A 26,884-nucleotide genomic window follows, 5' to 3' on the forward strand; every position below is an offset into this window, starting at 1 on the left:
CAAGTTTGGTCTATTTATTTTTAAAACATTTTGTAGAAAAGTAAGGGCAGGGGGAGAATGGTTCATACAAAAAACAGGTTACAGTTGCAAGACAGTAAACCCACCCGGTAGCTGCGTGACAGTTGGCATGCTGGAGGGACAACGTTGGGTCCCTCGTGAGACCGCCGGGCTGCGCTGCCCCTGCGGGGTCCCAAGAGCCTCAGAGCCCTGGGCTGCTTGTGGAAAGGCCGAGTCACGCGTAGAATGAGCAGCCCCGCTGGGGCTGCTGCTCTGGGCACGAACAAGGTGCGTCCGTGGTCTGGAAGCACCTCCCTCACTGCCACGACCCCTTCTCTGCTCAGCAGCCACCGCAACTCCTGGCACAAGAGGAGGCCATGGTCTGGCAAAAGCCGTTGGTCGCCATGATGGCACATTTGGAGAATCTGTCGCGACAAAGGTCGGCTGGGGGGGCAGAAGGCAAGGCGCTGTCAGGAGCAGAGCCCCCCCCCCCAGGTTTTAGGCAAAGCTGTTCCAACTCCTGTTGGGAAGGCGGTGCCCCTGAACAGCCTTTCTGGCTAGTGGCTGCCAGCTCCCCTATAATCTTCATGCCTCCCCCCCATTTGGAGCCCAAAGGTCTGGGGCTCCTTGCTCTTTGCGCATACCTCTTAGGAGTTCTTCATGAGCACAGACTGTACGAACGCAGATTTCCTTATTGATCACGTAAACCCTACGGAGACTGAAAAGGCATGAGAATTAGTTACTTTGCATGTCTCTCAAATAACTGTTGGAAGTGTGGAAGCTGAATTTAAACAGATCCCCCACCCATGCACACACACGTTGAAATGCCGAAATTAGCAGGCAGTCTCTCTTCCCTCCCACCGGCAAAGCTTTCGGTAGGATCGGCTGGAGCATTTCTCACAGGCTGATCGCAACACGCAAAGCCACAAGAACGTCTTGGCTTCGCAAGCTGGATAAGGAGTGCAGCCTGGCGTGGGACAGACATGAAGGGGGATCCTTGGTGGGTTTCAGTCCAGGTACAGGGGAAGCTGCTGCCTGGCATAACTGCAGCCCCTCACCTGTAGAAGCAGATCTCATTCAAACACTGCTTGCAAGGCTTGTAGATGGAGTACAGCCTGGTGCAGGGGTACTGCTCCTCCTGGCAATCTGGAGACAAAGAACAAGATGGCGACGGGGGCAGCTACGTTCAGTCCTGACTCTATAGCTTGCTTTGGATGAGCCCCCTCCCCACCCCACCCCACCCCGGTAGGCCAAGGAGTTCAATGCAGCTCTTAGTGATAGAGGTATATTGGGGGCATTTCAGCCCTCCTGAGAAACGAAATTGTTTGTTGCAGACATCACAAGGAGTGACTGATTTCAGAGCTGGCAACCTCTTACCAAGGGGCCCTGGTTCGGTGGGCTCTGTCTCAGAAACATCTAGGGAAAAGCCGAGATAGTAACTGTTAGCCGTTATGTGAGTAACCGTTAGCCTGGCGGAGCCAGGGGGGCTGGTTGGCAGGGAGGGCTTCTCTTCCGAGGCCCAAGCAGGCGGGCTCACCCGGAGTCGGGGCAGGGATGACCTCCTGCTGATTCTGCTGCTGGGACTGGAACTGCTCCTCTGGGCTGTGGGGGGAGAGATCTGCAGGGGAACAGGAGGAGGGGTGTCTTGCTTTAGCCAACCCGCCACTGAAGCAAGGGGGTCGTGTCAGGTCTGGCTTTCGGAGCAGACTCACCATTCCCGGCGTAATCATAGTAATCTTGGCTTTCTAAAAACAAGGAAGAGGCAAAAGGGTATGATGCTACCGAACATGAGCAGATAGAACAGCAAAGATGATGGTCGACCCTCTGATCAGGATCAGCCTTTGCAAGCTGGACAGGGGCCTGGACGGCAGCGTGGACCCCCCTCCGGCCCCTTGCTGGTACTCACCAATTTCATAAGGGGCGTATGGGGGCTCGGGGTAGGTGGAGTCATCGAGGCCATACTGTCCCTGAGCCAGAAGTGCTGCTGAGAGGAGGGAAGAGCACTCAGGCTGTTTTTTTCCAGGGTGACCCCACAGCTAGACAAGTCCTGATACCAGGATGCTCCCTCCACCCAGTTGGCGTGGGCTGGGAAGAGGCCTTATGTTTCACTGCCTTGGTGCACTGTTCTGGGCATGCCATTCAAACCATGTTTGTGGGGGGGGGGGAGGCTGGATCCCTTTCTTCAAACAAGGAGAGGTTTTGCTGAGGCAATCTGGGATGTGTGGACCCAGGAGGAGGGAGGTGGGCATGGTGCAGCTTGCCCCTCACCTGGCAGGCAGAGGAGGAGAAGGCCCAGAGTCCTCATGCTTGTCGGGGGGCTCCGGAGGTAGCTGAGTCAGAGCCGAGCTGAAAGATACGTGACCTCATTAGCTCTGGGCCCCGCTTGCTTGGACTGGAGGGCAGAACCGCCACCCACCCTTTTGTGGCCTTTAAAAATTTGCCGCCGACACAGAAGGAATGTTGGCACGGCCCTCAGGCTTTCAGGGCTAGCGGGGGAATTTGTGATGCCTCTCTGGCTGGGCTGGTTCAGAGGACCTCTGGGTTACTAAGGTCCTCATCACCAGCACAGGCCAGATTCTCTCGGCAAGGGATGCTGGGGAACCCTCCCTATCGCCGCATCTTCACGGGCCTTTGCCAACCCAACTTTGTCAGTCTGTCGAAGGAAGCGTGGGCCCAGCGGGCATCGACAGTAGCAAAGGCATTGCTTCCAGCTGATCTCTGGGGACCCAGCGTGACTGAGGGCCCCCCGGAGCATTCTTGGAGATCTCTTTTTTCTAACTGCTTGGATTTCTCCATGCCCAGCCCCTGCAGGAGTGGCGAGGGAAGGAGGGCGGAGGAAGGAAACCGCATCCCTTTTCTTTGTCCAGGCCAACAGCCTGCTTTGGCCAAAATCACTCCAGGCCAAGTAACACACTTGCTTCTCGCTGCGGAGATTAAAATAGATCCTGGAGCAGATCCCGCTTGGTACTTGAGGAAAGTTTCCTGGATGGTTCATTTCGTGCCCCAGTGGAAATCTTTCGCAGGTGCACCGACTCATTCTCTCGCGTGCAGAGGGGAAAGAGGAGCTGAAGGCAAGGGCTGCCCGTGAGGCTCTCAGGGCCAGGAAAGCAACCGAGAAAAGTCCAGACTGGCCCAGCTTACCTTTCTGGGCCAGGTGGGCTTGGCCACACGCTGCTGGGGGACGAGCTCCCTGCGTGCAGGCAGAGGTAGGGTCAGGCTGCATAGGGACCAGGATGCTGGTCCTGGAGCTGAGCCCCCTTTGCTTCCCCTGCACTCGGCCACAGAGGGCCAGGCTGATGAGGGGAAGGGGCTCGCTGCCCCAAAGGCAGGAGGCTCACGCTTTAGAGAAACCAGATGCTCCTGCGAGGCACATCTGGGAGCAATCAGCCAGCTCCTGCAAAGCCAAGAATGGCCGACAGCCCTCCACAACTCCACCTCCCCATCCCCCCCCCCGCACAAGTAGCAGAACAAAAGGGAGCCCTCCTCCCTGGCCACAAGGACTGAATGGTAAAATTCATGGCTGTGAAATGACCCCCATCCGCTGACAGACACCATTGCCAGCGCTTCCAAAAAGTCACTTTCTGGAGAAAGGAACCCAGGCCAAAGTCCAGACGTCAGGAAATGGGGGGAGGGGGGCTTCAAGATCTGCAGAACCCACTTACTCGTCAAGCTGTGGAATTCAGATTGACTGCTCTTCACCGTGGTTCCTGCCTTTGGGGATCTTTGCCTGGCATTGAAAGGGGGAGCAGGAGAAGGGATCCACTGGGTATTAGCTTTTTGTTGCTGAGGGTTTGTTTGAAAGCTCGCGTTTCCCTGAATGAAGAAGAGGGGCAACTCCGAGGACAACCCTGCTGCATTCATCCTCGCACCCCTTCCTGGTTCTGGCCGTGAAATGCCCCCTTCCTGCCACACAGCCCATTGCGCCCCTTGCCCGCTTACCAGCCTGGTGGTCGTCTGTCTTCCTCTGTGGTTGACTTTGCTCTCCTCGCAAAGCCTGGGTCTCCTCTGTTTGCTTTCCAAAGAGGCAGAGGAGCCAGGCCTCCAACGAGGCAGCCTCCCTCCTGGGTCCTAATGCCAACTCCTCTCAAGGCAGCAGGATCTAAGCTTTTCCAGAAGATGAAATTGCAGCACGCATAATTATCCCTGCTTGAAGGGGAGACTGGCACACGTTTATAGTTTATCTGGTCAGCTTATTTCAAATGTCCGCAGTGGAAAATTGCCCAGAGTCCACCAGACATGACTGTCTGCTGTGACTCTCTGGTGCAATATGGCCTCTGGCTGGAGGAGGAGGAGGAGGAGGAGGAACTGGAACTGGCCAGCTCTTTCAATGGTGGCTCTGAGCCAGAAGCTGATCCCAAGCCTCAAGGCCTAGAGGCAGTCTACCCTTGTCAGAGATGGGAGGAGATTGTGCCTTCCTGTCCCGCTGATACGCTCCTTGTGGAAGCAAGAGCTGGTGGCGTGGACATACCGCGGCTTGCCCTGCAGCGGACGGCCCAAGCAAGCTGCCGCTGCTTTGTCTGGGCACTTTCTCCGCCGACGTCAGGAACGCCGCGGGTGCGTGTGGAAGGCTCCCGGGCGCCGCCGAGTGACTCAACCGTGGGGATGCTCTGCCACCTGCCCTGGAGCAAATCTCCTTCTGAAAGGCCCCTCGGCTGCTCCCCTCTTGAGGCAGAGAGCAGCACCAGCGTTCGCACGTGCACCCAGGCGCCTCAAGCCCACAGAGGTTCTTCCGGAAGCGCTTCAGCCTTCAGGAACGAGCCGCCTCTGCCAGCACCCAGCTCTGGCAGCAAAACGCCCCTCTCCCTGCATGACTCGCATCGGCTCTTTGCTCGCCTGCCTCTCCGGCCAGGTCTCGCCGTGCCAGCTTTTAGGTAGGTCTCCTGCCAGCTTCGTGGCATCTTTTTCTATGTTTGTGAAAGGCTTTCTTTGTGCAAAGTTTCTGGTTTAATACATTGCTGATGCTGTTATCGTTATCATCATGATTCCATTGCGAACTCCTTTGAATATCCAGTCAGCTAAAAATAACTGCTAATATTAAGAAGAAAATCAGGTGTATGCATGCGCGCGCACGCACCCCCCCCCCAATCAAACTGAAGCCGACTCGGTTAAGCTCTTTCTGGTCCTCTCTTGCACAGGCTCCCTTTTTTCAGGTGTGGGGGAGAGTCTTGGAGGCGTGCACTGACTGCAAAAGCACCATCCCTGAGAGAGCCTGTCCGTCGGAAGCTGATGAAGAAGAATCTTTAACGGCTAGAAACGGCACCAAACAGGAAGCAAGGTAGATGGCCAGAGAAGCACAGGTCTGTGTTGCAGTAGAAAGACGACCGTCTGCTGGCCTGTGGAATGGAGCAGATTCCAGACTGGCCCGGGAGCAGCCCTGTGTCTCGAGTCGACACCACTTTCCCTCATGCCTGAAGTTCTGTTGCGGGTAAGCTGCTTGTGCTAAAATTCTCTGTCTGGCCATCAGAAGGTATATGCGCAGCCCACCAAAGGTCATCACGCAAAGGGGACAAAAGCAGAAATTGACCCCTTGTCTTCTTATTGCCTTTGACGAAAGGATGTCACGGCTGGCTTTCTCTTAGCAAGCGTGCAGTACAAAGGGCTGCTCCGGGGTTTAGGGAAGGAGGAGAGGATTCAAGCAAGACCTCCCAGACTGGCTAGAAACGTTGGCACTGCAAGTGGGTCGGCTGCCTTATTAAATACTTTGGGAGGTGACGAATCTCCAGGAAGGACTGAAGGAAGCCGTCCTTGGAGCACGTCAGCGTTTCCGCAACGTAGCATGCCCAGCCTCTGAGCCCAGATAGACAGGATTCCCAGCATCCGTCAGACCTGTTGCAGGTTGGAGAAGGTCAGCGGATGAAAAAGCGCGAGATGCAAATCTCCAGTTCCTGAAGATCTCTAGTGGGGCTTCTAGCTGAGAGGCTGGTAAAAAGGGTTCTTCTGTTCTCTGCAGCAGAGCAACTCTGCTATCGATTGCATGGTTTGGAGAGAAAGTGAAGTTCGAGAGGTTTCCATCTCCAGTGTTTTTAGAGGATGAGAAGCGTCAAGGGGAGGGGAGTCCCAGAGTTGCCCTTATCAGTTGGTGGAGGCATTAGAATGGACAGGGTTGGCTGCTGGGAGAAATGAACTTGACCCAATGAGAAAACGCAGCGGAGACCTGACCAGCACACAGAAAGCCACAGGCTGGTATCATCTGGTGAGGGCAAAGAGAGGTGTGTTTAGAGGCGGCCACAAGGTCTTCTCCTGGCTCAGCTCCAACTGCAGCCGCTTGTACAGCTTTTTGGATGCCTTCTTGCAAAACAGCTTCCGAAAGCCATTCAGCAGGCCGTGGTCCAAACCCACCTGGAGAAGAAGCAGGGCGAGAAAGGGTGACCTGCTGGGCCGTGCTTGGCTGAGAGTGGCAGTCTGATGCTTCGAAGAGACCCGCCACCAGTTGCTTTCCTCACCTGGCCCTTGGCTACTCATCCAATCCATTCTAAGAAGCCAACTCTGGCCCAGCCACACAAAAGGGACTTCTGGTCTACCTTCGCTTGGGCTTTACTGAACTTAAATGAACTTCTTCCATTTCCATTGCCCTGTGTAATTTCCTAAATTCTGCTTTCCTAGATTCATTGCCTCTTAGTTACCTCCAATATGAGAGCCATGAAGAAGTGGAGGGCAGCCATTCCCAGCAAGATCCCTTTGAAGCCCAGATCACCAGCGTTCTTCAGATAGAAGAACTTTTGCATGAAGGGCAGTGGATAGATGGTTAACCAGACCATGAGACCACAGAGCAAGATCAAGGCGATCAAAAATAGCGCTGGGGAGAAGGAGACGGAGAGAAGACTCAGGCCCGCCTTATCGTTTGCCTTCTTCAGAGGAGAGCATCCGCCCGAAGAGCTGCTGCCCAGAAGGACTTACCATTCGTATAAATCCGCTTGCGGAAAGGGGGGCCTTTGGACACGACTACTGCCAAGATGAGGTACTGGAAGCCCGAGATGCAGAAGACTGCTGTATTTTCATAATTTGGGAGGTTTGCGGGGGCTGTGACAGTGCTGTTCAAAGGGATGAACCTGAGAGGGAGGCAGGTGGCTGAGGCTGGGTTGACAGCAACTCTTTCTTCCCACCCCCTCCCTGATCGCAGAGGCCGGAAGAAAGGCTGCCCCATAGCAGTGTCGGCCAGCTGAGGAACCGGCCTCTGTGAGACCGAGCGAAAGCAGCCAGAGAGATTCATCTGCCAGGCCTCGTCTCCCCTCGCTCACCACTGCTGAGAGATGGTGATGAAGTAGACGACGGTCAGGACGGCGATGACGAGGGCCATTTGGAGGATAAGACTGCCCAAAGTGACGATGCTGATCAGGGCTCCCTGTGGGCGTTTGCGGCCCAAGTCCTCAGCAGGCTCTGTCTTGCCCATCAGGGTAACCATCGTGGTCGTGATGACGATGTCAATGAACAGGAACTGCCCATCGCTCAGGTTAGTGTTGATCTAGACAAGGGGGAGGGAGGGAGGAAAGGAACGGGGAGACGCGATGGCCTCCTTGTGGTCATCCCAGGAGACCTCCTCTGGTCTCGAGGCCTCCTAGCCAGGTGGGCTGTTGGCAGGGCTCTGGTCCAAGGCCTCCCTCACGGAGCCCCAAGCCCCCCTTGTGGGGTCTTAGTGCATTGGGTGGGCTTGGTGGAGGCTCTTGTTCTTCCAGCTCTTTTGAATATCGCTATTTCTGTTCCCGTTAAGAAGCTTTCTAATCCCGTTGAACCCAATTCCTTTATTTTTCTCTGCTGGTTTAGCCATGCATTTTGTTTCGTGTGGGTGGGGTTTTGTTGCCTTGTGTGCTTCCCCATCTGTGATGTCATCCCTCGGTCAAATCCCATGCCTGGCCTACAGGTTTCTAGACCTCACTGATTGCAACAATCGCCGCGAACCCTGAGAGGCAACAGGCCAAAAGGGTAGGGAGGGAAATGGCTGCCTTACCGTGTACAGCAGGAGCACCGAAACGAATTGTATGAGGCTGTAGAACGCCATGTATTTGAAGACGCCAAAGGAGGTGACCAGGGAGCATCTCCCTTCCCTAAAGGGGAGAGGCTTCCAGTCATCCTTCTGGGGGAGCTGGGATTGGGCTTATCCAGTGAGTTAACTTGAGAGAAATTCTGCACTCAGAAACTTCATCCCTGAGCTTTGTTTGTAAATGGATTTGAGAGAAGTTTACATCTTAAACAAGGCAGCGGCTTATGTGTCTTGAATTTCATGCAGAGCCTTTCCCTGAGTGTTCCCAAGGAGTAACTGAACCAATTAGAGAGGTGACACTTGACCAGTACCCTGCCCAGAGGCCCACGCACAGAATCGGGGGCCTGAGAGCTATAGGAAGACCTGCAGGGCCTCGTTTCACACAGATCAAAACTCTGTTGAAACCCCACCCAAAGCCAACATTTGCTTTGGTTCCACTGCTCTTTGAATGGAAACTCTGATGGATTTGACTGAAGGAAAAGGGTCCCCCCACTTCCTAGTTCTGGGAGGTAGCCCAGAGGGAAAAATTAAGTCTGGATTCTGGATGGGAAGTCCTCCTGTACTTCAGACACCTGTTACTTAACCAGATGTTCAAAGGCAGGGAGGTGGTCAATGTAGCTTACTGCAAGGATGCAAGATTTGAATTTCCCTCTCCCAGTGAAGTCAGCAAGATTCCCAACCCATTTCAGGAAAAGGAGGATCTGGATGGGAGCCATTGTGCCCCCAGAGAAAGATGGCCATTGATCAGTCACCAGCGGCTCCTGAAGAGGTAGATCCACCTCACCTACCTTATGGTGATGGGGACGCACTCGATGTCGGCCTTTTGGGAAGTGAACGGTGATACTGCCGAGGCCTCTGCTTCAGAGAGTGAGATCCCCACATCAGCTGCCTTCAGAGCCCCACAGTCGTTGGCGCCATCCCCACACATGGCCACACAGTAGCTGTAGGCAACACAGACCAATTGTTCCCTAAAGTGAAAGACTGATTCCCACCCTCTCTTGCTCTTTTTTCCAAAAAGGAAAAGGGGGATGGTCAACAAATCCAGACTTTAGTGTGGTTAGTATATTTCAGCTGACAACCTCAAGCCAATCCAGCGGGCTGCAACTCCCACTGCTTTTCCACTTGCTTTGCTGCTTTTCCTTTCTCTCTGAATGCAGCAGTAGTGCTGACTACTCTCAATCTTGCAGGCCAAGCCCTCATTTGGACTAGGAAGCCCCCCGGGCCTTTGGTTTGCAAGAGAGGGTCTGTTCAGGACCAGACTCTTCATGTGCTTCCACTCTCCCTTCCTTCCGCTCCCACAAGAGGGACGTGGAGAAATCTTGCCACCAGCCTCCATACTTACTTCAGATTTTGCAAATGCTCAACCAAGCATGTTTTCTGGTCAGGTAACATCTGTGCAAAAATGGTGGTTTGGACTAGTATCTGCAGAAGACATCGAGAGAGGGTGAGCTGTGCCGTTGCCTTTCTGGGAGTGGGAAACAACTAGGACGATCAGGAAAGACACTGTTGGGAAGAGCTGAGAGAGAGGCATGCCCTGCCTTTGTGGGCAGAAGGCCCAGGTGAAGTCCAGACACCCATGATCAGGGTGCCAGGTGGAGGCTCGGCTCAGCTCACCTCTCCTGTCCCCAGCACCCTTCCTGTCAGCCCAATGCCGGAAGGCAGAGAGTAGACCCAGCCTCTCGACCGGGAACGGCAATGTCCTGCAAGAAGGGTGGCTGGTCTAAGGAGAAAAGACAAGCGGACCCATTCCTGTCCCCCAGCATTACCTTGGGCAAGAGGTCTGGAAAGTACTCGCAAAGGATTGCAAAGGATTTCCCATTCAAGGCAAATGAGCACGACTGCTCTTCCTGGAAGGCATTCTCCTGCTGGTGAACATCCTGAAACAGTCCAGCACCCAACGGCTTTTGCATCTGTGCTCAGCAGCATGCGTCAGCACCAGCCTGCTTTCAATAGGCTTCTGCCCCGCCCCTCCCTCCCTCAGACACACACACGGATATCTGGAGATCCCGATACCTTCCCCTTCTTTCTAAAAGGAAACGTGGAGCAGCTGGTGGTCCAGCCAGATGCCCAGACTTGCAAAGGTGAGACAGGCCCTTCCCCCAAAGAGCAACTGCAGTCTGAGGAGCAAGCAGCAGACGGACGGGCCAGCGGTCAAGGAGGGTTTAGCCAGGAAGAAGTCTGACCTCGACGTGCTCTGCAGGGGCATCCGAAGGAATGAAGGTGAGGGCAGCTGGCTTGCCACACCTGGGAGACGCCGCATTCACGAAAACCACGCGCTCCTGCGGCTCCATCATTTGGCAGCTTTTTGCCACGTTTACTGCTGTGAGCATGTTGTCCCCTAATACCAAAAGGGAAAGGAGACCTGAGCCTGCCGGCCAAGAAGTTCATCTCCAGCTAGAAGCCATCTGCGGTCCTCCCATGGCTCGAGGTCTTGCAGGCAGAAGAGGATTCCCCCTCTGCCACCACTTTCAGCCCCTTCTCCCTTTCTGTTACCTGTGACCATGACAGTTCGGATGCCCGCGCTGTGGAGCACGCCGATGACAGGCGCCGTCTCAGGCTTGAGGACGTTCTTCAGGACCAGGAGCCCAAGGAAGATCATGTCCTTCTCCACACAGTCTCTGTTTGCCCAAGGAGAAAGCTTCCGTCAGCGGGCCCCTTGGCAAGACCCAGAGGATCCTACGGTCGTTAAGAGATGGAAGGGCTGGCACAGCTGACCTGCTTTGTACTGAAATCCAATTGGAAGTCACTCTGTCCAGCCTCCTCTTCCAGACACCTTTTGGGAACTGTATCAATCCTAACACAATTTGAGTTTTTCTTACACCGGGGGGCGGGGGGCGGGTAAGCGGGAGGAGGGCGGAACTGGATGCAGCATTTGAATGAAAGTCCAAAAATGCAGAATATAGTAGGTTAACTACTTTCAAAATTGTATTTCTGTGGATTAAATTTAACTTTGCCTTTGACTGCACAACCACCTCATTGCAAGCTGGCTCGTATTTTGCTTGTAACGAACTACAATTCCATAATCTTTTTCACATATTCCAGGTATCCCTCAACCTGTCTTTGCATTTTATCTCTCCCGCCCCCAATGAAGAATTTTGCATTTTTCTCCATTTAGTGGTGAATTTCAGGCCATTTCTCTAGGACAAATCTTGTGGGATTTTGTTGCTGTTTTCTATCCCGTCCACGTGCGTCATCTATATGGTAAGTGTTCCCTCCATCGATTTTCCATCATTTAATGAAAATCCGGGTCATTAATAAGAATTTTAATGGTCACAGGGCTCTAGCATGCCACTGATGTGTTCGGCCAGAGCGCTCAGCGTGGCCTCCGTGCCTTCCCACGCTTAATTACCTTGGTCATCAAAATATCATGGGTACTTTATCTGTGGTATTCCCATAGTCTTCTAAGGAGGTCACCCAAAGAGTGAAATGATGAGTTTGCCAGGGAGAACTCTGGAACCCAGGCTGGTATGACAGAAGTGCAAGGAGACGGAAGTCCACCCACCCACCTGGTCACATTCTGGGCTTCTTCAAAGCTCCCAACGGCCACAAAGGGCTTATAAGCAAGCCCCAGAACACGGAATCCATCGCTTGTGAACCGATGCAGCTCCTGGGAAAAGTCCTGCGGGACTGCAAGGCCGAGAGACAAGAGCAACCATTTAGGAAGAGGGAAACCCACACTCGCAAGACCTGAAGAAGAGGTCCCGCCCTGCCCCCGGGATCGCACTGGACTCCTCTCCCAAGGCAATGCTGAACCTCCCAGGGACTCCTTAGCCAAACACCCCCCTCTGGGACGGTTCAGCAGAGAGCAAGCCGGGGATGAGCACAGGCACCTGATTCTCTCTTGCAGAGGCTGACCACTGTCTCCGGAGCTCCCTTCATGAAAGCCTCCACGGGGCTGTTGCCTGGAGCCTTCCCCAGAACACTCATCCTCCGCAGAGCTGAGGAAAATGGGAAGCGGCAGAGGACAGCCATGGGGACAGCATGCTTCTGTGGAAGAGATGCCACGGCTGAGCCCCTGAAAGCAGCCAGGAGAACGGGATGGCTTCTGCGGGGCCAGCTTGTCTTTAGCCTTTTGCCTTGCGAGGCAGGTGAGAGACAGCGGGCCAGATCTTCCTCTCCTAGACGCTCTGCAAGCCACCTTTGCCCAAGTGGCCTCCTGTGCTGCGCTCAGCCTCCTCTGAGGAAGGTCACGGCTGCAGCGTCCCTGTCACTCACCACGCTGGGAGGCTGCTCTCTCAGGAGCGGAGGAGTCATGACAAGCAGGGCTCTGGTCCCAAAATCCGAGGCCAGGCAGGCCTCCACCTCAGGCCCTTCGGTTTCCACCAGAGACTGGAAGAAGCAAAGAGGAGGCTGAGAAAACCAGGCGCTCTGCCCTTTGCAGTCTTCCCCTGCAGGAAGGGGCTGCCTTGTCCCGCGATAAGCAGGTCTGCACCTCGAGTGGACTCCAGGCTAAATCTTAGGAATGGGATTGGGGAGCAGGGCTTACAGTGGCAAAGAGGACCAGAATCTTTTTCTGTTCCTGAAAAGAGAACAACTGAAAGGGGCGGCGACTGGACCCGGAGTCACGTAGGATGCCGATTCTTCCCTCTTCAGCAAACGGGACAAACCCCTCACCCTTTCTCCCATTTGTGTCCACGTGGGAGAATATGGTCAAACTGGTAGGCAACCCTGGAAATGAGTGTCCACGTTCCCCAAACGACAAGGCGCGTTTCTTTCTCACCCATCCTGTAGACTCCAGCACCCGAAGATCCACTGGGTCACCTACAGGCTGATCTCCAAACAGAGAGAGGGTGTGGCAAGTGGCCAGGCAGCGGAGCAGTGGCCCGTCAGTCAGGCGGCGCAGCTCACGGACGATGGGCAGGAAAGAGTTGTTTGCCTGGGGAACGACTCCCCAGACGTCCATGCCGTCAGCGGTGAGGGTCCCTGTCTGGGAGGGAATCCCAACCGAGTGAGGGTGCGGCTGAGATCCTTGGCCAGGCAGCCCGGGACCCAGTTCTCTTCCAGCGGTCTCACCTTGTCAAAGCAAACCAGGCGCACCTTCCCACAGAGGTCGATGCGCTGGGGACTGACGCAGAAGATGCCCTGGCGTTTCAGCCGATCTTGGGCGTACATGGTGCCGATCGTCATTGCAGCTGGCAAGACCGGGGGGACAACCACTGTCACAATGTCCAGAGCACGGAGGGCTATCAACCACGCAGAAACCTGCCAATGGCAACTGCGTGAGAAACTCAGATTGGTGCAATGGCTTCCCAGCTACCCAGAAAGGCCAACAGAGACCGAAACAATTGCGTTAAGGTTCTTTGATGTTTGGTGCCAAAGCTTCCAGATGGGGAAGGCCAGTCACATCCGATCCCATTGAAAGAGTATTCCTCTTTGTGCCTGCCTGGCCTCCAGACCTGCTGCCATCCTTGCCATCCGAGAGCTGACTGCAGGCACCCCCGATAGCGGAGGCTTGATGAGCGGCTGGCCGAAGAGGGCCTCTTCCCTTGGGGCCACCTCTCTGTCACCCAAGCTGCGAGGGCTGCGTGTTCTGGCACAGAGACCGTCCATCGTCTGCAGCGGTGCTCAGCTGGAGGCCTGGGGTGCAGGGGGAGGTGGTGAGGGGGACGCTGAGGCCTTCCGGCACCGGACTTACCTGGTGTCTCCTTAAGATGATGATGCTGTAGACTGTTCCAACGGAGGCTGGAGGGAAGAGAAATGAAAGTCTTGGGACCCCAGCAAACAAGGCCAAACGAGCATCAAAGGAGCCAACGGAAGCCCACAAGGACAGAGCTGAGGCAGAAGAATAAGCCGGCCCGAAAAACTTCCAGTTAGACGAGGGAAAGAAGGCGCAAGGCCCAAAAGGCAGGAGATGTTGCGGAGAAGTGGCCAGAGGCTGAAGGGCCCAGCAGCTGCTCAGCTGTGGTGGGAGCAGCAGAAGTTTCTGTGCCGCGTGGGACGTGCTGAGGACGGAGAACAGGAATGGCAGCAGCTTGCTTTTATTCAAACTCCCGGTAATGCAGTGCGGCGATCCCAGCAGAAACTAATCGACTTGCACCCCGAACACCTAAACGTGCTTAGAGAAAGTCGGCCAGCCAAGCTCCAGATGGGCTGCTGGGTGATGAAAACCGTGGAAGCTCTCTGCTTTTCTGAAGCACCGTCTGTAACCATGCCCTGTCCAAGACAGGCTTGAGTTCTGCCTTCCTGAACTTCTTGGCTCAAACCAGTGATAGCGGTGAGGCACCCTAACCCTGTCCTGACTCTTGAGATGGGAGTATTTTAAACCTACAGAGGATGGCATCTTTCCGCATCTCTAAAACTGGAGCCCCTCAAACTAGAAGGAACAGCTGGTGCCTTTTCCTATCTTTTGAAACCGTGTCTCGACTTACCCAAGATTGCAAGGAAGGCGACAAACTTCCAAGCATCGTTATGAAACCTGAGTTTCAGTGGCTTGGGGTGAAGGATGGAGCTGATGAGATCCCCTTTGGCTGTGCAGAAGCCTGGAGGGGGAAAAAGGAAGAAAGCAAGGCTGGCGTGAGACCTGGGCAGACACTTCAGGAGACCCACAGGGAGCAGACGAAGGAAAGTGGAATGCATTTGTGATGTGCGCATCTCACGGTCAGCTGTCTTGTCTGAAAACTTGGGGCAAAGAATGGGTCTGACTCTTGTTTATCCTTTTGCAAGTAACAATGATGTTTTCATGCAAGGGGTGACAGAAAAAAGCCTGAGATGCAGTTGAATTACTTGTCATAGACTAGCAACAGCTGCAGACTCCCACTAGTTTAATTAGTAAGCAAATTAGAAAGAACACAGTTGTTTCTTCTTTCTCTCCCTGTGCCTGGCCTGGGGTCACTCATTTTTCAGACCTGGCAAACCCTCCTGTAAAATGAGAGTGTGAGCTGGTTGTTTGGACTGTATCTTTATTTTTATGGAGCTCTGAGTTCAAAACTCTGAGCTGTGCTACCTCCCCTCAAAACTAATGGAACTGAGTGGGTTGAACCACACACAGAGCTCTGGAGATGAATCTTAGGTTTTCAGCCAAAACGAAATGTATCTGACATGCTGGAAGTCTGCCCACTCTTGTGCTACAGGATGGTGGTGGCAGCCTCAGGCAATGGCCGTTCAACTTCTGCAGTGCAACTGTGCGAGGAGAGGATGGACCCTCCCACAGAAAACACAGTTGCCCACAGAGTCCTGACTTAATCCTGCTCTTTTGAAGTGCCTCACTGGACAGCCCGGTAGCCTCCCTGGGTGCTCCCTAGGACAGGCTCAGCACAAAGAAACGCTAGCGGTGGGTGGGAGGAGAAGCATCCCGAACCACACTCACCAGTGCGGGTCACAACTGCAAGGATGTCGGTGTCTCCAAAGGATCGGGCCTGGATGACCCGCGTCCCACAGAACAGGGTGTGTCGCTTGTGATCTTCGGAGGAATAGGTGGTGCCGGCCATTTCTGGGCTTTTGGGCAAAGGGGTCTTCAGGACTGGCGTGCTCTCCCCTAGGAAAAAGCAGATGAGTTAACTGCTGGGGAGCTCAAAGGAAAACGTGTTCAACATAACATAAAAGCTTTGAAAGCATGCTGAGCCAGCTGGTGCCCGAGTGCCGTTGAAGGCTCTGCAAGCAGGAACGCACCGACCAGCGGCCGCCTGGAAGGGACTGCAGTTCAGGGCCCAGGCAGGTCACGATGGGCCAGCTGCCCCAGGCTGTCTGGGGCTTTAAAGGAACAAGCAGCCTCGGCTGCCCACGTGTGTCCCCCCCCCCCCCCGGCTTACCAGTCAGAAGGCTTTCGTTGACCATGCACTCGCCATTCAGCAACACGGCATCGCAGGGGACCAGCATCCCTTCTGGGCCTGGAGAGACCACCAGGACATCCCCTGGCACAAGGCTTGTGGAATTCACCATCGGTGTCTCTGTCACCCAAGAAAGCAAGGAGGTCAGTCTGTGCCAGCCCCAAGGGCAGCGCTTCTTGGGAGCAACCCTCGCGGGAGGTTCTGCCCCCTCCCCAGCTGCCCACCCACCGGTTGTGTCTTGTCCCTCGAGGCACCTGCGTTCCCAACCAGAGTGCCGCCTGCCTGATGTCAGTCCTGCCTGAGGACTTTCTGGAAGACCTCAGAGAGCCCGTGGAGCCCTGCCAGAAGGGCCACCTGGCAACCGCAGAGCTGTGCCAGGCCCTCCTTGGCCCTCGGAAGCACATCTCCCTTTTCCAGCTCCTCTTGGCAGGAATGGAGATGGGAGGAAAGGGGTTCATTCTGGGCAGCTGGATTCGACTATCCTGTTTGAGGGATCAGTGGGGTTTCACGACGGTGCCTCAGTTCCCAGCTGTTGCTGCACGGGGCTCCTGAGACCAAGGGGCTGCTTGGAGAGGCCTTGCATTTGGCCCCCCGAAGGGGCAAATAGATATCAAGACAGTGTGCAATGGGAAGGAGGACAAGGCGAATGAACACACCGCAGAGAAGCACAGCCTAGCAGAAAGATACCAGGGCGTCTAGAACCGTGAGTGACCGCTTACGACCCGGGCCTTCAGGGCGGAGCTGCTCTTGAGATCTGCCTGAGAGAGCAACGTGCGTTTGCTGGCAGCGGCTCACTCACCTCCAGACGCTCGGCAGACCTGCACGCTGGTCACCACCTTGGCCATGTCCCGGAGCGTTCTGTTTTGCTGAAGGAACCAAGGGATCTGTAAAAGCACCCGCGAGAGCGAAGCAGCCTCCGCCGCCGCCACAGGAGGAGGGGGCCGCAGGGCCTCTGTTGCCCCTCCCAGCCCTTGTTCCCACTGCTGCGGCAGACCTGTGGCCAGCACCCACCTTTCTTGTGGTGTAGAGGGACAGACTTATCGAGATGACGGACATGATAAAGATGCAGGCAGCAAAATAATAATAATCTTCACAGATCCACAAGGCGATGCTTAACAGTTGAAAAAGGTAGAACAGATTCAAGATCTGCAAGATGGGGGGAGGACAGGAAGTGGGCAAGTTTAGCGTTTCATCGGTACTTCAACCTCCACGGTTTCAGTCTCTGCAGAGACCCCTCCACCCCCAGCAATTGAGCCCCCATGGCACGCAGGGTGGGCCAGCCTATCGTTAGCAGGACAAGCTGGAAAGCCCTCCCCTTGCCCATCACCGTAGAGAATGTCCTGGGACCGAGAAAAATGGCCTGCAGACGCTCTTCACGCGTCCCTCTTTGCAGAACTATAGAACACGTTTAACAGGGACCGGAATATCTGTAATTCACGAAATAGTAACCCAAACGCTGCGCTGACGATTCAGAATCGCCCCTTTTAAAATGTTTTTTAATTCTTAATTTTCACCTTTGTAACTTCTTTGTTTGATTGTTGTGAGCCGCCAGAGTGGTTGGGAGTCAGGTGGCATACAAGTTTAATCGGTTATTACTGTGAGTTATTGTTCCCTCTGTTGTTGTTCTCTCTGTTTGCAAAGCCAGACATGCAGGGACAGAAGCGGAAGCCTCTACGCGCCCTTCCGGCCGAGGACAGCATCCGAGCAGGCCAGCCCCGATCTACCGGTATGGTCTGAGGACGGGCAAGGGGATGGGCTCTCCTGTCCACAGCGGGCTGAACTACAGCTTACCTCATCCATCAGCAGCCGGAGGTACGACTTCATTGGTATGTCAATCAGGTTTGGTCCGTAAACCACCTTTCTGTGAACAGTGTACAAGAAACACATTAGCTAGTTTTAGGAAAGCTGCGGCTGTCCTAGGACCGAAAGCCCACTTTTCAAAGCCAGCCAATGTCTTTAAAAATCAAAGATTCAGTGTAGGAAATGTGCAGTCCCCTTCCCATCAGCTCCCTGCTACTTCCTCATATCAAAAAAGGTTTAAATTTTGGGGGTTTAAGATTGTGGGGAACTCTGGTGGAGGGGAATTTGGCAGTTATTAGTCAGCTCTTGAAGCTCGGTGTGAACAGCCCGCAAGCTTCAAATCCCCGTAAGGTTGCCCTGATCCAGGAGATGAGACCCCAAAAGTCCCCTCTGGGCCAGCTGTCCGCCACTGCCGTGCTGCAACAGCGAGGCCCTCAAAGCAGGGAGACCCCTCTGGGAGCGGCAGGTGGATTTTAATGAGGCTTGGTACAGCTCTCCTTTTTACTAAGGTAGAAAGAAAAAGGGAATGATTTCAGCCAGTCTTGCAAGAGCCTTTCTTTCAAACGATCGCCACAGAAATTGGGTTACCGCAGTGCTAAAGGAGGGAAATACTTTTCCCCCTCCCTCTCAGCGGAGGGCTGCGCTTCCTTACCTGGCAGACTGCTCCTGGACACTCAGGCCACGGCAGAAGAGATGGATATCGGAACACGTCCATGCTTCGTCTAGCGTGCTGCAAAACGTGGAGAAGGAAAGGGACGGGCTGCATTTGTTCTCGGAGGCCAAGTGCTGGCTGGCCCGCCCGCGCTCCTGAGGCCCAGGGGCTGGTCAGCTGAACCAGGGTTGGGCGAGTCCACTGCCAGGGCAGGAAGAAAGCCTCTGGCGCAGAGGGGCGTGAGCGACTCCTCACCTGGCCTTGCAGTAGGCCTGGCGTTTCTCCACCCAGAGATAGCGCACGCCTTCGAAGATGTAATAGCGCAGGACATTTTTCTGAAGGGAAGAGAGGAATGGGCTAGAAAAGCCTGCTGTCGAAGCAGCAGCAAAAGAGCAGGGAGGTGGGGAAGGGGCCCGGGTGGTCCAAGGGGCTGGCCCTGGCTGGAGGAGCCTCGGAGAGCCCGGCAGGGAAGCTGCCTGCTTCGTCCGCCCAGCCCGCTTTGTGGCAGGGACAGCATTCGCGCCACTGCCGAACGGGGCTGTCGCCTGAACTTTAGGGAGACGTGCCCGTTCGCAGGGCAGCCTAGTCGGGAGACCGCATTGGCAGGCTGCTCCAAACGGACCAGGGTCGTCCAGCCTGGGGGTGCCGACCTCTTCCTTCCGGTGCAGCCGTATTGTGTCCTGGCTTCCCGTTTGGCCATCCGAAACGCCCACGGCAACGCTGCTTCTCCCATCGTCTCTTCCACCCGTCTCTTCGAGGCTTCCCGAGAAAAGGGAGGAGGGGGCACAAGACATCCCAGAAATCAGGAAGGTGATGGCCGTTCTCTTTTAAGAGGACCGACCGTGTGAGGTCAGGAGCAAGCGCAGGGGCAGTCCAAGTAATCAGACTCGAAGCTCTGGATCCTTCGACCCGAGGGAGGGTTAGGGCTGCGATGGCTCAGTGCAGAAGCACCACCCCCAGCTGCTCCTCTCATTTCCGCATGAAGCCTCGGAGCGCTCCGTATTGGCAGCAACCAATGTCTCTCTCCATACTGACTTGTTAGGGTTCCCCCAGCCCCCCCCTTCAGGGAAATCCACAGAAAGTCTTGCTCACCTGCTTTCCTCCATCTGCTCTGTTTGGACCCTGGCTGTGAAATACCGTCCCAGCTGATCCTAGAAAAATACGATGAAGACTGCTTAAAGACCAGAAGTCCATCTTGCGTGAGCGTATCAAGAGATGGGTCGATCTCCTCAATTGTCACTGCAGCCCGTGTTTCTGCCCTGGGAGCTGCCACGATTACCCAGGCACCTGCTCCGGTGCCCAGGCCAGCCAGGGTCCTGCTCCCCTCTGCCACTTACTTGGAAGACCACCTGATCAGCCTGGTGGAGGGGGCAGCGCGTGCATTTGGCACTGACTTCCAGGTGTGGCTTCCAGTGAAAGATGATGAGTGGGATCCCCAGCGTGAGCACAGAGAAGAAGTGGCAGAGGACAATCTTCCATGTTTTTCTCTGGTAACCCTTCACTTCCTGGGGAGTGAAGAAGCGAGACTGGCTGGTCACTCACCACCCCCGTCCCCCCTCCCTCTGCAAAAGCAGAGGAGTATCCCTGAGAAGCACTGGAAGACCGATGTTGGCCGGCCCCCGTCTTTGGAAGGGCTCCCTTCCGATTCCTTGTCACGATTCTCCCGCTTGGGCCTCCGACCGCCCCCTCCTCCTCCCCAGCCTCAAAGGTGCCCTCTCCTTACTGTGGAAGGTTTACAGGGGCTCTGCTCCAGAGAATGGTAATTCAGCTGCGGGTCTCCCGACAGGCTGCTGCTACCTGACAAAGGAGAGGAAGCAAAAATCTCACCACCGTGTCAAGACGGAACTCAAGATGCTTCATTCTTTGCTTGATTGTGACCCTAAGCTTTTTGAGAGTCCTGCCTAAAACATCTGTTCTCCCTCGTTGTGCTAAGCTTCAGCTCCAAGGCAGCAAAGGAGGCCTGAATTTCAGTGGAAGAGGCCAACACTTTGAGATCAATTAGCTTGCAGAGGAACGAGGAGCCAAGGCTTGCTCTTGTACAGTCCCAGCTGCAAGACGGGCAGACGGGTTTCTCGGCCCGAGTGGGAAGAGGAGTCTTGGGACGGGACAGGCGCGGTGCACAGGGAGTTGCTGACTGGTCCCTTTTGGCTTCACGCTGAGGTTTTGGAGGCAGAAGGAGCCCCGCCACAAATGTGCATGTGGGGCCTATAAGGAAGCACCATCTTCCTTGCCCCATCAGTGTTAGAGTGGTAATACTCTGGGCACAGATCTGGCTGTTTCATCATTCTTCAAGGACCAGCTGGGCTGAAGGTGCCAGGTGTAACATCAGCAGTCATGGGGGCAGGCCCCCAGAGGCCCACGTCATCTGGATTTGTATGCTGAATGAAATCGGCTGCATTTCAAAAAGCAATCGCTCCAGCAAGGGGGAAGCAGGAAGGTTTTTTTAAAAAAAGATGGAAGACACCCTTAATGCTCCCCAAACCTAAGCGAACTTATCTTAATGCCAAGATAAATTGAGTGTCTGCTCCAGCCCTTCATACGTAGACTCAGTTTGGCCACAGCCTCCCAGTTTTTGGGCCATGTGGTGCCTGTTGGAGCACTGACCCTCCCTTCCACTGGACGGATCCTGCAGGTTGCACGAGACACAGAGCGGAGCTGGCCCTGAGCAGGGAGCACTAGCTGGGGGTTTGGCTCAGTTACTTCCTCCCCTCCTGACCTCCCTTCTCTTCGAAACCTCTTTCTTCTTCTCTTACCGGGCAAGATCCTGGCCCGTTCAGTAGCCTCCATTGGACAATCCAGCCTGATAAAAAAATCCTTGAGGGAATTTGATTCTTAGACCCAACAGTTGCTAGAAACAGCCAGTCGGGACAAGCGATTCTGCCGCAGGAGAGGCGTCTCTTGGCTGCCGGCGCGGAGAGAAGCCGCAGCGGTGCCTGCCTTGCCCTTGGTGGGGGGTCACAGCCGGGGGCCGAAGCAGACCCTTCGGTCAGGTTCGCTTGGCATCCTTCTCCTGGCAGGCCGGCCAGCCAGCCAGCCTCTGCCCCGCTCGCATGCCTGGGACTTTCCGAAGGTGAGTGTGCTGGACAGTACGCTGGCGCCTGCGCAGGGCGAAGAGAGCAGAAGCTGCCCGGGGTGCAGGGAGCCGGCGGGATGGGAATCCGAGGAGGGGAGAAGGGGCCAAGGTCACACCACGACGCGTCGCGTCGCGTCTTAGGGAAGCGCTGCTCCGTGGGCTGGGAACGGCTGCCTTGGAGAATGAGGGAAAGCTGAGCACGTGCAGGTGGACCAGCAGCGGGCAAGACCGCCACTGGGCAAGGCGCTGCAAGGAAGGCCGTGGGTGGCGCTGGTTGCCTTGGCACAAGCTGGGACGCCCCCTCCGGCCGAGGCTCAGCGCCACGGAGAGGGAGAGGGAGAGGGGGCACTTCCCGGATCTGCTTCCCACCAAAACCGCCGCAGCAGCGGCCGCCCCCCGCCCAAAACCCCCACGTGGCCTGGCAAAGCCCCCCGCTTCCTCACCGGTGGGCTCCCCCTCGCTGCTGGCCTCCCGCCGAAACCTGGGGCCGCCCGCAGGGCTACGGGTCGCCTCCACCCCTTCCCGGTCGCTTGGCCCGCAATCAGCAGAGAGGGAGAAGGGAGGCGCGCCGTGGCCCGGAGGAGCGGCCGAAGCCGGCCAGGCTGCCTTCCGAGCAAGGAAAGCAACCGGGACGCGTCCGCCGAGAAGCTCCGGGGGGTTGGGGAAGGCAGCCGGTCTGCGAAAGTGAAAGTGAAGCTGCCCGTTCGTTCGCTCGCCCGCCCGCAGGGAGTCCCGGGCGTTGCCCGCCGCGCAGAGGGCTGGCCAGGTGGGCCCCGCAGGAGGGTGCCCCCGGGCCCCGAGCAGCTGCCAAAGCCTGCCTGCCTGCCTGCCTGCCGGCCGCGGCTCCAGGACGCGGACAGCTCCGCTCACCCGAGAGGCTGCCCGGCGAACGGAAGGGCGCGGGCGACTTCGGAAGTCTCTGCAGCGGCTGATCTCGGAGGGGTGGTGCCCTGCGCTCGCGGAGGCTGCTGGGAGCAGTAGTCCCAGCAGAGTCGAGGGAGCCCCTCCCGCCAGCCGGGCAGCCGAGGGGAGCCTTCCTTTCCCGATATGGGGGAGGAGGTCAGGGCACGCGGTAACGTCGGCCGTCCGGTTCGTCAGCAGAGCGCCAGGGACGCTGCCGCGCCCCAGGTTCAACGTCTGCAGTTCCCTCGATTTGGAGGATATTCCGTACGCGTCTTCAAACTGTTCCCAAAACCAAGGGCAAGCCTGTTTCAAATGGGGGTCCCTTCCGTCATTTTACACTCCCAATGTAATGATGTTAACGACCAGCCCATATTAAATATTCTCTGAAGTTTCCAATAAACGAGGGGAAACCACTTTGCTGAATTAATCTCATTTTAGTATCCTAAGAAATTAATGTTCTCCAAGACCCCTGCCAGCCCATTTGTTAGCACGCGGCATTCCGACTCTGCCCCCAAGTTCTTGCAAAAGGGTAAACGCTTCCCTCACTTGAACCCCCTCTAGCTAAGCCTGTGCGTGCAGCAGGAGCAGGAGTCTGGGGTCCGATACAATCGCCAGCTTGCCTGACGGCGGCGTGGTTGAGTCCAGTCCAGGCAATACAGGCAGCAGGGGCGTACCCGAGACAGGGTACATGGCAGCGGTTTCCACAGGAGACACGAGCGGGTAGCTAGACGGTACCAAAGACTCCCTTCCCACTGAGCCTTATTTTACAACAGAGCCAGTGTTCCTCGTTTCTGAGGGTGAGGTCCCCGTCTCGCGAGTAACCTTGCTGAACGCCTTTGCAGCCTTCTCTTTTTAGCGCGCCTCGTTCTAGCATCAGATGGTTTCACACTTTCCGCCTCATTATCTGAGGCTAACCCTGGCTGTTGCGCGCTGTCCAGCCCCACCCCGAATGACCGCTCAGCCTGCTGTTCGTCCGAGTCAGAGCAAACCATGACAGCCCCCTTTGTTCGAGAAAGCTTATAGGCTCATTTGTGGACTGAGCAAAGGGAGGTTTCAGCCAAACAGAAACTCCAGAGGAGCTGCTCTTGAGAAAGAGGGTTCCTGCCTGGGGAGCTGGGTGCCCACTGCCTCTGTGCCGCCCCACCCCAGGCACCCCCAGCTCAGAAACCTTTTCAGCTGCCCTGTTCTAGAGAGCTGCGGGTGGCGTTTGTGCCTGCTCAGAGAGGAGCCTCAAGAGAACCTGCCCGCAGCCACAGGGAAAAAGAAAGGGGCAAAGAAGAACCTTTTTTTATTAGTCCTGGCAGCTGTCGCTGTACAAGTATGTCAAGGGAGAAAATCCACACAAACAAGGTGGAGTCTGAGACCCCACTGAAAAATCAGATATAAGTTAGAGAACTTCCAGCAGAAAGGCAGGCGGTGCACGTGGTGGAGCAGTTAGGCGTGGGCTGCCTTCTCTTTATACGTGGCCATCATCTTCTTAATTTCAGCAATTGCCTTCCCAGGATTCAGGCCCTACGGAAGAAAAGTGAAGCGCACAGCTGGGGGTGGTGGTGGCAACTCTGGGCTCTGGGCACAGTTCTGTAACTGCTCGCCTCGCCCTTGCCCAGCTTGCTCCCACCCCAGCTGAGTAACTTGTCCAGGAGGAAAAAGAGAATCGGAAACCCAGGGTCAGAGAGAGCACCCACCTTGGGGCAGGTCTGGGTGCAGTTCATGATGGTGTGGCAGCGATAGAGGGAGAAAGGGTCTTGCAGCTGTGCCAAGCGCTCCTCCCTGTACTCATCCCGGGAGTCAATCATCCAGCGATAGGCCTGAGAGAACAGCTGCTCTTGGAAAGAATTCTTCCTTCTCCACAACTTTGGTTTTCTTCCACCCTGGATCTTAGAATAGAGGCCCAAGTCCCCCCTCCCCAATCCAGCACCTGCTCAGGTAATGGCCAGCCAGGCGCTGTAAGGGGGAAGCCCACCGTCAGCCATGGCCAGCTGAAAACTCCCTCGGACGTTGCGGGCGGGCAGGGAGATGGCCGTCTCCACAAGCAGCCATGGGTCCCCCGCTGAGGGGGCCAATTACCTGCATGAGCACCGCTGGGCCAAGGTACTTGTCACCGTTCCACCAGTAACTGGGGCAGCTGGTGCTGCAGCAAGCGCAGAGGATGCATTCGTAGAGCCCGTCCTGGGAGAGCGGAAGAGATGCTGTGTGAGGCAGAGAGTGGCTTGAGAGCTGCTAGAGCCTGGGTGGGAAGGCACTGCCCCTCCTGGACTTGTGAGGGTGGCAGACCCCCGTCCGGGCAGCCTGAAGAGGGAGCAAGGGCACTGCTTTAGCCCAGCGGCCTCTATCTGCCAGAGGGAAGGCAGATTCCACTGCCCTGCTTATAATCACAGTGCCCCTTTGTGACTTGGATGCAAGGGCGGGGTGTGTGTGTGTGTGTTGTTCCTGTGGAAGAGTTTTAGGGCTGTGCCGGGGGACAACCCCTGTCCCAGGAGGCACTCTGAAAGCCACGTAAGCCAGCGACTGCCACACATTTGGGGAGCCAATTCCAGCATTCAGGTATTCCCAAAGAAGAGGGGAAAAGGAGAAGGTGCATTCCTATCCGTCAGAAGTGCTTAGCGGGGCAGCAAGGAGCTATAATGGCTGGCCAGGAGAGGCAGCAGCCCCCCAAAGCAGCAGTGAACAAAGCACAGCTGTCAGCTAAGAGAGACATGAAGAAAACAACAATGACCAGCTTCTCCCGATCTTCAATGGACTGGAAATACTGCTCTTTGCCTTGGTTTGACTCGTCCTTCTTTTTCAAGTAAGGCTGGATAGCTTTGTATTGGGCATAGAAGTTGCTCATGTCCTGGAGAAAGGAGAAGAAATATAGGCCGAGTTCACACATTGTACCATGCCATGATCTGAGGGAAGCAGTTTGTGGAATAAGCCATGATTGGTAGTTCACATGAAACAATGTATAGCTTGCAAATACAACAGCTCGCATGTACCACGCTAAGCCCAAACCACACAAAGCATGTTCAGGCCAAGCACAATGTGTGAAAGCAGCTGTAATCTGTGTGGTTGGATAGCAGTGAGGTGGAGGCTGTCAGGCATGACACGCAAACTCCACCCAAACCTTCTGCCAGTGCCCTTCTCCCTGCTCCCAAGGGCTGGGTCATTTCAGGCCTAGAATCCACGGGGGCAGGGAGAACCGCCAGGAGGCCTGCACGGAAGCCAAATGCCTGGAATACATGGCTGCTTCACACAGGGCAATCGTGTAGAGATCCAGGCTGCCATCCCCGGAAAGAAAGGCAGATGGAGGGTTGACCAAGCGTGGCCGACACAGGACAGACGCTCGTCGGCTGGGGCATCTGGTTCAGATAAATACCCCTACGTCCTCTGCACTTAGGAGGCCACCCTCCTCTGAACTTACAGGCACGAGGTCTTTCACCACATACATGTGAGGGAGGGGATAGATCTTGGTGACCTTGTTGAGATCGGTGTTGATTCTCTTGGTGCAAGCCAGAGTGTTCCCTCCATTTATGTTCATAGCGCACGAGCCGCAAATGCCTGCGGGGGGAGGGCAGGGATCAAGTATTCGAGAGCAAAAAGCGAGATGTTAAGATGACCGTAAGGCGGCCGCCTCCCCAGACTCCCCCGGAGCTTCTGCCCGTCAGAGCCAGACCACAAACGAGGCAAGTCTGACCTTCTCTGCAGGACCTGCGGAAAGTCAGGGTGGAGTCCATTTCGTTCTTGATCTTGATCAGGGCGTCGAGAACCATCGGGCCACATCTGGAACGAGAACCGGCCAGATGCTAGAAGGTACGAGCCCCCGTTTCGCTCGGCCCGCGGACGGGAGGCTTGCTAGGCAGCAGCGTCGCGGTTCGCGCTTCCTTCGAGTCGCCGAGCCGAGCCGAGCCGAGCCGAGCCGCTGCCCCGCCCCGCCCCGCCCGCCCCGCGCGCCCTTCGGGAAGCGGCACTCACTTGTTGAGGTCGACCTCGTAGGTCTGCATGCGCGGCCTCTCGCCGGGGTTGTCGGGGCTCCACCGGTACACGGCAAACCTCTTGACGCGCGCAGACGCCTCCGTGGCCGGCGCTGCTGCCACCCCGCTGTGGGCTCCGCGGCGGACCTGCAAGCCGGGCAACGAGGCGAGGGGAGGCCGGCGCCCAGCGCGCGGAGGGGGCCTCGCCCGCCTTCGGGGCGGAGGGGAGCGGGGCGGCGCCCCTCACTGCGGACTAGAAGTGTGGGACAACTCGAGCCCCCGCTCGGACGGCGCCCCCTCGCCCCTCGCTCACCTGAAGCAGGGCCCAGCCGCTCCTTCCCCTCGCCGCCGCCGCCGCCGCCGCCGCCCAACCGGCCGCCCCGATCAGCGCCATCCCGCGTCCTCTGAGCGACGAGCCCGCGTCCTTCCGGGGAATGGGACGAAGCTACAGGAAGTGGAGGGCACCCACTTCCTGTTCTCTCGCATAAGCCGTCCTCCAGTTCCGGTCGAGTCCCTTCCCAGCATGGCCGACGCCCACTTCCTGTCCTCCCCACCTTGAACTCCCCTCCCCAAATGGCCGAGCCTTACTTTCTGACCGGCTGGAGGAGGGTCCCGTGTTTTAAATCCTCGGCGAAGCCCTGCTGCTTCGAACGCGCCTCTTCCCATCGGCCCTCGTGGCCGCAGCACCAGCGGCAGTCAGCACGTGCTCCAGGAAAGGGGCGGAGGGATTGGATCTGGGAGCCGCGATGCGTGGCTGCCGCTGCT

General features: G+C 56.2%; 3 protein-coding genes and 1 long non-coding RNA gene across 14 annotated transcripts; 1 reads left to right on the forward strand and 3 right to left on the reverse strand.

Moving 5' to 3' along the window:
* Position 1: 1 nt before the first annotated feature.
* On the reverse strand, positions 2–4,077 carry MFAP2 (microfibril associated protein 2). 4 transcript variants are annotated; one of them, XM_088136996.1, is made up of 10 exons: positions 3,937–4,007; positions 3,660–3,724; positions 2,266–2,343; positions 1,904–1,978; positions 1,710–1,742; positions 1,535–1,615; positions 1,375–1,413; positions 1,056–1,143; positions 642–715; positions 2–441 (listed from the first exon to the last, which is right to left on the reverse strand). In XM_088136996.1, the coding sequence occupies exons 3-10, from the start codon at positions 2,300–2,302 to the stop codon at positions 338–340; spliced, it is 531 nt and encodes a 176-aa protein (XP_087993122.1). In that variant the 5' UTR covers positions 2,303–2,343; positions 3,660–3,724; positions 3,937–4,007; the 3' UTR covers positions 2–337. The 4 variants fall into 4 exon arrangements, with proteins under 4 accessions (XP_087993122.1, XP_087993121.1, XP_087993120.1 ...); XM_088136994.1 differs by having other exon boundaries at positions 4–441; positions 1,904–1,981; XM_088136995.1 differs by lacking the exon at positions 3,660–3,724 and having other exon boundaries at positions 3–441; positions 3,937–4,077.
* A 1,206-nt stretch (positions 4,078–5,283) lies between these two features.
* On the forward strand, positions 5,284–17,606 carry LOC148216408 (uncharacterized). 3 transcript variants are annotated; one of them, XR_015795496.1, is made up of 4 exons: positions 5,284–5,422; positions 6,601–6,955; positions 7,118–7,447; positions 17,387–17,606. It is a non-coding gene; the product is annotated as an uncharacterized LOC148216408 (long non-coding RNA). The 3 variants fall into 3 exon arrangements; XR_015795494.1 differs by lacking the exon at positions 17,387–17,606 and adding an exon at positions 9,163–9,745; XR_015795495.1 differs by lacking the exon at positions 17,387–17,606 and adding an exon at positions 8,222–8,824.
* On the reverse strand, positions 6,184–22,202 carry ATP13A2 (ATPase cation transporting 13A2). Of its 6 annotated transcripts, none has more exons than XM_007440919.4 (30): positions 22,137–22,202; positions 20,947–21,291; positions 19,917–19,990; positions 19,531–19,698; positions 19,286–19,344; positions 18,844–18,952; positions 18,449–18,528; positions 18,194–18,271; positions 17,533–17,602; positions 16,753–16,887; positions 16,541–16,607; positions 15,724–15,861; positions 15,282–15,449; positions 14,344–14,454; positions 13,611–13,657; positions 12,989–13,177; positions 12,696–12,902; positions 12,191–12,304; positions 11,806–11,962; positions 11,482–11,602; positions 10,469–10,593; positions 10,159–10,313; positions 9,742–9,852; positions 9,318–9,397; positions 8,764–8,916; positions 7,943–8,039; positions 7,236–7,459; positions 6,895–7,046; positions 6,621–6,793; positions 6,184–6,336 (listed from the first exon to the last, which is right to left on the reverse strand). In XM_007440919.4, the coding sequence occupies exons 2-30, from the start codon at positions 20,978–20,980 to the stop codon at positions 6,184–6,186; spliced, it is 3,549 nt and encodes a 1,182-aa protein (XP_007440981.1). In that variant the 5' UTR covers positions 20,981–21,291; positions 22,137–22,202. The 6 variants fall into 6 exon arrangements, with proteins under 6 accessions (XP_007440981.1, XP_087993100.1, XP_087993102.1 ...); XM_088136974.1 differs by having other exon boundaries at positions 20,947–21,436; positions 22,137–22,171; XM_088136976.1 differs by lacking the exon at positions 22,137–22,202 and adding an exon at positions 21,710–22,128.
* Positions 22,203–23,440: 1,238 nt separating this feature from the next.
* SDHB (succinate dehydrogenase complex iron sulfur subunit B) lies at positions 23,441–26,592 on the reverse strand. The gene is made up of 8 exons (XM_088136988.1): positions 26,433–26,592; positions 26,121–26,266; positions 25,843–25,928; positions 25,570–25,706; positions 24,886–25,002; positions 24,237–24,338; positions 23,855–23,977; positions 23,441–23,681 (listed from the first exon to the last, which is right to left on the reverse strand). The coding sequence occupies exons 1-8, from the start codon at positions 26,511–26,513 to the stop codon at positions 23,604–23,606; spliced, it is 870 nt and encodes a 289-aa protein (XP_087993114.1). The 5' UTR covers positions 26,514–26,592; the 3' UTR covers positions 23,441–23,603.
* Between the last annotated feature and the right edge of the window lie 292 nt (positions 26,593–26,884).

This window comes from Python bivittatus, unplaced genomic scaffold, assembly GCF_059951505.1.
Source record: "Python bivittatus isolate LINGU-HERP-01145 unplaced genomic scaffold, Pbiv_v1 ctg000090_np1212, whole genome shotgun sequence".
NCBI classification, from domain to species: domain Eukaryota; kingdom Metazoa; phylum Chordata; class Lepidosauria; order Squamata; family Pythonidae; genus Python; species Python bivittatus.

What these genes read in the sequence shown, in the direction of transcription:
- SDHB (XM_088136988.1), bottom strand. Translation starts at nt 26,513, where the DNA reads ATGGCGCTGATCGGGGCGGCCGGTTGGGCGGCGGCGGCGGCGGCGGCG. An exon ending in TTGAAGATCGGGAGAAGCTG is followed by an intron (nt 24,339 to 24,885) that starts GTCATTGTTGTT and finishes CCGCTCTCCCAG; the next exon opens with GACGGGCTCTACGAATGCAT. An exon ending in GCACCCAGACCTGCCCCAAG is followed by an intron (nt 23,682 to 23,854) that starts GTGGGTGCTCTC and finishes TTTCTTCCGTAG; the next exon opens with GGCCTGAATCCTGGGAAGGC.
- MFAP2 (XM_088136994.1), bottom strand. Translation starts at nt 2,302, where the DNA reads ATGAGGACTCTGGGCCTTCTCCTCCTCTGCCTGCCAG. An exon ending in CATCCCTGCCCCGACTCCGG is followed by an intron (nt 1,414 to 1,534) that starts GTGAGCCCGCCT and finishes GCTTTTCCCTAG; the next exon opens with ATGTTTCTGAGACAGAGCCC. An exon ending in AATGAGATCTGCTTCTACAG is followed by an intron (nt 716 to 1,055) that starts GTGAGGGGCTGC and finishes ATGCCTTTTCAG; the next exon opens with TCTCCGTAGGGTTTACGTGA.
- ATP13A2 (XM_007440919.4), bottom strand. Translation starts at nt 20,980, where the DNA reads ATGGAGGCTACTGAACGGGCCAGGATCTTGCCCG. An exon ending in TCATCTTAAGGAGACACCAG is followed by an intron (nt 13,178 to 13,610) that starts GTAAGTCCGGTG and finishes TGCCATTGGCAG; the next exon opens with GTTTCTGCGTGGTTGATAGC. An exon ending in CAAGCGGATTTATACGAATG is followed by an intron (nt 6,794 to 6,894) that starts GTAAGTCCTTCT and finishes CCTTCTCCCCAG; the next exon opens with CGCTATTTTTGATCGCCTTG.